General features: G+C 51.2%; 1 protein-coding gene across 3 annotated transcripts in view; it reads left to right on the forward strand.

Annotated features, from left to right (window-relative positions):
* The window catches only part of Tnrc18 (trinucleotide repeat containing 18), a 91,787-nt gene that overhangs the window by 50,353 nt on the left and 33,563 nt on the right, over nucleotides 1-7,871 (forward strand). For 2 of the 3 annotated variants that reach the window (XM_028755989.1, XM_028755990.1), the window contains 5 exons: nucleotides 1,036-1,211; nucleotides 1,917-2,053; nucleotides 2,203-2,331; nucleotides 4,140-4,311; nucleotides 6,994-7,354. In XM_028755989.1, coding sequence (XP_028611822.1) covers nucleotides 1,036-1,211; nucleotides 1,917-2,053; nucleotides 2,203-2,331; nucleotides 4,140-4,311; nucleotides 6,994-7,354 — 975 coding nt within the window. The remainder of the gene's footprint in view (nucleotides 1-1,035; nucleotides 1,212-1,916; nucleotides 2,054-2,202; nucleotides 2,332-4,139; nucleotides 4,312-6,993; nucleotides 7,355-7,871) is intronic. The other variant, XM_028755991.1, reaches the window with a different exon arrangement.

Raw genomic sequence — 7,871 nt, forward strand, 5'->3', positions numbered from 1 at the left:
TATGTGCATGCACATGTGTGTTAGTGTTATGTGTACATGCCATGGCACGTGTGTGGAAGGCTGTGAACAGCCTCTGAGGTCTGTTTTCCCATTATACCCTGTTTGCCACAGGCTATGCCAGGTAGCTGGTTCTCAGGGCTTCTGGGAGATTTCCTCTGTCTCCTGACTCACCTTAGGAACTCTGGAACTGTAGACGTGTTCCTGTGCTGGGCTTTACCCACGCTCTGGGGATCTGAGCACAGTAAGCCTTTCCCTCGCCGGGCTACTTCTCTAGTCAACTCATGCTTTTTATTTCTCTCTTCCTCTTGCTCCTCTTCCTCACAGGGTTTCTCTGTGTAGTCCTGACTACACTGGAACTCACTTTATAGACCAGGCTAGTCTTGAACCCCTAGAGATCCACCTGCTTCTGCCTCTCAATGGGCACGCGCACGCATGCAGACATACACACAGTAATTTTAATTATTTAAAATGTAATAATTTTAAGAGTGTACGTGTGTGTGTGCATGTGTGTGTTGTGTACGGATATGTGAGTGCCAGTGCAGAGGGGTTGGATCCCTCAGGAGCTGGAGTTGCAGGCGGCTCTGAGATGCCTGACTGAGTGAAGGGAATTAAGCCCAGATCCTCTGTAAGAGCAGTGTGCTCCTTTACCTGCTGAGCTGTCTCCAGCCGTGTATGCTCTCCCCTCCCCGCATCTCCCACACCCCCTGGGATTTGTTTGGAGAGAGGATCTCTATATAGCTTGAGCCCAGTCCTCCTGCCTAAGTCTTTTGAGTGCTGGACCTGTTTTCTGATATGGGACACAACATATTCCCTAAGGAGAAATCAAGTAGAGACTCAGTGTCCTGGGAGGGAACCTCTGCCAGTGTTTGGTTTCTCCAAGGTACTCCTGGCCTTTAGTGCAGTAGATCACAGTGCGGTGTGGCTGTGTGGCCCAGAGCCAGGGCTGGCCTCCTGATGACTGGCTGAGTGGGTGCAGCCATCTTGCCTGTGGTCCAGGTCCCAGCACTGACTCACTGGTCTCTCTCCCTTACCCAGATCCAGAGCCAAACCTAGTTGTGAGACCCTCCCTGGAAAGCCTGCTGGTGGCCAGCAGCCACATGCTGAAGGAGGTGCTGGAGAGCCCCTTCTCGGACCCACTCAAGAACCTGCAGCTTCCTCGGGAGCTGAGCTCCAACAAGAAGTATAGCTGGATGCAGAAGAAAGAGGATCGGGTGAGCCTGGGAGGCGGGCGGGGATCCAACCATCCAGCCGCCTTCACCTTTTTGCTACGTGGCCCACAGTGGGTCGTCTCCCTGCTGTTGGATTTTGTATCCTTCTACTGTGTCAGGCATGTCCTTTGGACATCGGCATGAAAGCACACTGGAAATGAGACCCTTTGTGGCCTGTGTGGTCTCAGGTAACTTGAAGTACAGACTGCGGGCGAGCCTGTGTGTGTAAATAACACACTTGTCATTTATCTTATTAAACTGTTACTACTGCTTAGTGTTTACTCATGACGTCTTAAGCATGACACCATGTGGCAAAGTTGGCATTAGGCAACGGCAATTGCAAGGCTAAGACAGGAGGATTGATTCGAGTGTTCCAGGCCAGGCTAGGCTACTTAATGAGTTCCACACCAACCTGAATTACAAGTGTAATGCCAGAAACACTAAGTTTCAGCCCAGCATGAGAGAAACTGCACTTGGTGGTGTTCACCTGTGATCTCAGTACTCAGGAAGAAGAGTCAGGAAGCTTAGAAGTTGAAGGTCATCCTTAGCTACATATTGAGTTTGAGGCCAGCCTGGGCTACATGAGACATTGTCTCTAAAACAAACCAACCAAAATAGGGGACAGCGATGGGATTCGAGCAAGGGGCGGGACATCAGCAGACAACAGCATCCTTATTTGTCGCGCTCTCCTCCTGGTACCCCTTGCAGATGTTTGCTATGAAGTCTTCCTTGGAGGACATGGACGCGCTGGAGCTGGACTTCCGGATGCGACTGGCAGAGGTCCAACGGCGGTACAAAGAAAAACAGCGGGAGCTGGTCAAGCTCCAGAGACGCCGCGACTCGGGGTGAGTGTCTCCTCAGTTTGCGCCCCATCCTGGATAGCTGGTCGGTAGGTCGACTTTGGTAGTGGTCAGGTGTGTGCGTGGACCCAAGTGCCCCACTCCACTTCCCGCCCACCCCAGGTTCCTAGCCGAGCCTGTGAATTCTTTTTAAGGGACAGGCACGAGGATGCCCATAGAAGCCTGGCACGCAGAGGCCCTGGCAGGCCGAGGAAACGGACCCACACCCCGAGCGCCCTGTCGCCCCCCTGCAAGAGAGGGAAGAGCCACAGCGGTAGCGGAAAGTAAGGCTGGCCCCGCGGTGGGTCGGGGACTGACTGGTACCCAGCTCGGAGGGGAGGAGCAGGGCCCCCCTTGTCGGCACCCACCGCTGGGCGCCAGGGGACCTGGTAGTGCCTGGCGTTCTGATCCCTGAACACGGCAGCTCCCTGGGAGCCCGGAGTGCTGCCCAGTTCAGGAGGGTGAGCAAAGAGAATGGAGACTCTCAGTGGCTTAACTCTGAACACTTGGCCCCACCTTCTGCCCCACCCACTTCCTCACCATTGGAGACAAACTTCTGCTTCTTTCCATGGCTCCTCCCTGTCGGAAGTACCAATTCAACTCCAGCCTTCTAGGACAGGCTGGATACTTTGCTGTCCTCCTGGGATCTCACAGGAGACCAGGGCTGCTCTCTGGGGACAAGGTCCTCTTGGGTGGTACTGCAGCCATTTCAGAGAGGTCCTCCTGAGGTTGTCTTGATTGCTGGCTGGGGTGAGGGAGGGCTCTTTCTCTCTAGGGCCAGGCATCTGCCCAGGTGGGCTCAGCCTCCCTGCATACCTGTAGGTGGGCCAGATGAGGTGCTTAAGGAAAGGGCTTGGTAAGCCGGGCGTTGGTGGCGCACGCCTTTAATCCCAGCACTTGGGAGGCAGAGGCAGGCGGATTTCTGAGTTCGAGGCCAGCCTGGTCTACAGAGTGAGTTCCAGGACAGCCAGGGCTACACAGAGAAACCCTGTCTCGAAAAACCAAAAAAAAAAAAAAAAAAAAAAAAAAAAAAGGAAAGGGCTTGGTACATAGGGGTGGGTGGATAGTAGATGCTTGTTTCCAGTGCTTGGAAACGAAAAGTTGTTTTGGAGTGACCATAGGCAAGGCAGTAGAATGGTCTTGGTCTTGTCATGAGAAAATGGGCCCCCTCTTGCCGCATCTTATAGTTAACCTTGGATGTTCCCGACTGGAAGAAGAACAAGAGGGAGCATATGACTGTCACCAGTGGCAGGAGACGGTGAACGAGAGATGATGGGAAATAGATAATAGATAAAGTAGCCAGGGCCACCAGCAATGCAGGCCCAGTGACCCAAAGTGTGTCACCAATATACTAAATTTGCTGCTGGAGTCCCAGCTCCACCCCTTGTGACCTTGGACAAATGTTAGCTTTTCTGAGCCTCCAGTCTCAGCTTCCTCATGTATTTTTTTTTTTAAAAAAAGGCCACCCCCCAAAAAAAAACCAGATAGTCGAGAGCGCCCTGGGAATAGAGCATGTTGAGTATAGTAACTGCCTAGTGTGCACAAAGCCCTGGGTTCTACCCTCATGCACAAGGTGTGCTGGCCCAGACCTGGATTTGGGAATTGAGGTAGATTCACAAATTGAGAGACATTTGTATCTGTGCCCCTGCTCTCCAGAAAAGGGAGCCCAGTGCAGGGCTCCCCCTGCCTGGCAGCTCTCCACGTAATCTCCTCTCCCACCTGGTCAGTTTCCTTAGTGACCTTCACTCTTGGTGCAATTTTGGTAAAGATATGTCTTACTGGTTCTCCTGTGTATCTGTGCGAGTGCGTGTGCGTGTGTGTGTGTGTCTGTCTGTCTGTCTGTCTGTCACCACATCAGGGAGAGGTTGATGGAGGATGCTGACTGGAAGGTTTTTTTCTTTCCCTCTTCTCTCCGTGTTCACTATTCACTGGTATTAATCTGTCTCTCCACACTGGTTATTCTGGTGGCCACTGCTGTTTCTCCTTTCTACATGGAGAGCCCAACCCTTCAGAGCCACAGATGTACACTGCCCCTCTCCTTTGCCTGTGGCCTGGCTAAGGTGCTGACCCCCTTGGTGTGTTTGGCTTTCAGGCTAAGCAGCAAGTCTTTGCTGACATCAGAGGACTATGATCTGGGAGCGGGGATAAGGAAGAGACACAAGGGGTCTGAGGAGGAGCAAGAGGCCCTCATCGGCATGGGGAAAGCCCGGGGCAGGAACCAGAGCTGGGACGACCACGAATCTTCGTCTGATTTTATCAGTCAGGTTAGTAAACAGCTCAGTCTTGCAAAGTTACTGGGACAAAGGTCTCAACTTGGAGGATTGTAGGTTGTACCTGAGGAACTGAACTTTCTCCATGGGGGTCTCTTGATCCCTGCTTCTGTAGAGAAACGGTTAGAGTAGCTTCCTCACTGCCGGGAGAAAAGGAAGACCCAAGGGAGAGCAAGGACCTAGCAAAGGAACGGGAGGCGGAGGTAGGGCTAAAGCTACATTGGTTTGTGTGCACAGAGACTTCTGCTTCAGCAAGCGAGAGGTTAGATCGCACGTGTGTAGCCAAATAGCGGTAACTCCGTTGTTTAGCAGTGTAATTGTTTAATGAGCACTGTGCTGTGCACATGGGCTTGACGTCATTGTGATTCAGTCTGACTTCTCCAGGGGTAATTTCTCATCTCTACAGAGCCTTGAGACCATGCTTTTACGGACCCTGTTTCTGAATGCTAATGTTCCGCCTCACAAAGCCTTGTGCAAAGGGGATCTTTTGATTGCTTTTTGTCATCAGAGGGGAAGTGTAGAAGGGCTGGATGGGGGAGGTAGTGGGTCTGGGGGCTGTGGAGAGGGCTCAGTGGGTAAGCCATCTGATGTTCAAGTATAATAACTAGAGTTATTATAACCGCTGGTAGGCGTGGTGGTTGATCTGTAATTCCTAATCTTAGGAGGATGGCTGTCGAGACCAGACAGAGCAGCCAGCTCTGGGTCTTGTTCTAGCTTGAATGAGAAACCCTGCCTCAGTGTATAAGGTAGAGAGAGGGAGGGAGGAATATACCCGCTGTCACTCTCCTCTCTGCCTGCAGTCAATGCATATGTGCCTCCTGCATGAGTGTGTGTGTGTGTGTGCACGCACACACACACACACACACACCATACATTTAAGTTAAAAAAAGATATCAGGTTATGGTGATGTGTTCAGGTCCAACCTGGTCTACATAACGAATTCAGCTAGGGCTTCCTAATGAGGCCCTCTCTCGGAAAAATTAAAATCTAAATAAGAGTGTAAAATGAAGGCATGAAAAGATTGCCGTGTTTTGCACACCAGGCAGGATCACTTCTTCTCAGGTCATGGTGAGAGATGCTTTTGTTAATTATCTCAACAACGCCATCCCAGCCTCTCCCCTGCCTCCTGCAATTGCTGCCTGATTAAAGATACAGAGCTAGCGCACAGAAATGGCAGAGCGTTAATGCCTTTGAAACTGCACATTTCATTTCAACAAATGACTACCGTTGGCGATAAACGTGCAAGGAGAAATTTAATCTGTGAAATCTCTAATCATTCTCCCTGGTCCAGGCATCCAAGGCACACCCCGGGCGTTTTCTTGGCAGCTCCGACCCGTTTAGTTGGACAGGCTGGTTCAGACTGAGCAGCAGCCTCCGGCAGCTGCCGTGGGAGGCTGAGATGGAAAGCAGATCTGCTCCGCTCTGGGCTGTTTCCAGCCCTGGCTCTCGCTGGTTCATCCAGCTACCTTCTCCAGCCCATCTGTAGCCCGCTTCTTCAGAGTTCTATAGGCACTCTCAGACAGGGCTGTGGAAAGCCAGGATGGGAAGGCATGCTAGCCAGGATTGTTACCATGGCAACAGCTTTTAATAAGTGATTACTAGGCCAGGCATCTTTAAAAACTTTAAAATTTTACGTGTATGGGTATTCACTCGCATGTATGTCTGCACCACATGTGTTCACTGCCCACGGAGACCAGAAGAAGGTGTCAGATCTCCTGGAGCTAGAGTCATAGATGGTTGTGAGCTGCCGTGTGGGTGCTGGGAATCAAACCTGGGTCCTCTGGAAAAGCAGCCAGTGCTCTTAACCATGGAGTTATCTTTCCAGACCTGAGACAATGCATTTCTAATAAGTGCTTTATTTGTTGTACTTGTGTTTTAAAAAGACTTGTTTTGTTATTTGTAAATGAGGTGTATCCATGTGTGGGTGTGCGTGGCCATTAGTGCAGGAAGCCACAGTATCCACAGGAGGTGTCATATCCCAAGAGCTGGAGTTACAGGGAGCTGTGTGTTGGAAGCTGAGTTTGGGTCCTTTGCAAGTTAGATTAAGATCTAACTCCCCACTTTTTATATATGTGTGTGGGTGGGGGGGTGAGTAGAAGTGTGGGTGGGTGTAGGTATGTATGGGCATGTGTGGGTATGTGGGTGGTGTATGCGTGGGGGTGTATGAGTGTGTGTATGTATGCACGTGTGTGCATGTGTGTCAGGTACCCTTGGAAGTCAGAGTTTATTTTCTCCATTACTTAGGTCCCAGGGAATTGAACTCGGATCATCAGGCTTGGCGACCAGTATCTTCAACCTGCTGAGCCATCTCACTGGCCTGAATACATGTTACATGGACCTTACCCTGGTTATCTTCATGATAGCCTCGTGATGCTCAGACACAGATATTTTAGATAAAAGGACTGAGGACTAGTTAAACAGTTTACCACAAGTCTAGAGGAAAGCCGGGCAGTGGTGGTACTTAATCCCAGCACTTGGGAGGCAGAGGCAGGTGGATATCTGAGTTTGAGGCCAGCCTGGTCTACAGAGTGAGTTCCAGGACAGCCAGGGCTGTAAAGAGAAACCTTGTCTCCAGAAAAAAAAAAGTAGTTAGCTCAGTCTCCTAAGCATTGCAGCTTGAAACCCACTAACCTATTTGGCCATATGTCTTAATTTGCGACCTTCCTTTTTCCCCAGCTAAAGATTAAGAAGAAAAAGATGGCGAGCGACCAGGAGCAGTTGGCAAGCAAGCTAGACAGAGCCCTCTCCCTCACAAAACAAGACAAGCTGAAGTCACCCTTCAAGTTTTCCGACAGCCCTGGGGGGAAACCGAAAACCGGTGGGGGCTGTGGCAGGTTCTTGACACAGTATGACAGCCTGCTGGGCAAGGACAGGAAAGCGCTGGCCAAAGGACTCGGCTTGTCTCTGAAAACCTCCAGAGAAGGTAAACACAAAAGAGCTTCCAAAGCCAGGAAGATGGAGGGGGGCTTCACGGCCAGAGGCCAGCTCAAGTCTGTCCATTCTCCATTTGCCTCGGAAGTAAGCAGTCAGTCCTACAGTAAGTACAGCCTTCAGCGTCACCGCATGGCGAACGCTAATCGTACCTGTTCCTAATCTCTCTTGCCCTCCCCTGAGGGACCTCAAGGTTTCTTGCAGCTTTGCCCTGTGTCTGAGGCTAGGTGAGTGTCCCCAGAGTGCCACTGAGTGGCAGATGCGCTGTTGGGCCGACACTTGTGATCAGTGGGCGGAGGCGGATGTTAGCCCCTGGCCTTCCACTGACCCGCCAGAAGCTGTCGTTGTGGAGACATTGCACCATAGAGTTTGTAGCCACTTAGCTTAGAGAGGCCTAGAGAGAGACTTCTTCCGTGTGCTGGAGGTGATGGGTTCTGTTGGCTGTAGGATGTGGGTCATTTGTGCCTTTTGTGTCCGCATCCACACATCTACACATCCACACGCGTCTACACATCCACACACGTCCACATATACACACGTCCACACGTGCACACCCACACACATCTACACATCCACATACTCACACATCCACACACTCACACACGTCCACACACCCACACATC

The sequence above is a fragment of the Grammomys surdaster genome, unplaced genomic scaffold (genome assembly GCF_004785775.1).
Source record: "Grammomys surdaster isolate TR1022 unplaced genomic scaffold, NIH_TR_1.0 126109, whole genome shotgun sequence".
NCBI classification, from domain to species: Eukaryota; Metazoa; Chordata; class Mammalia; order Rodentia; family Muridae; genus Grammomys; species Grammomys surdaster.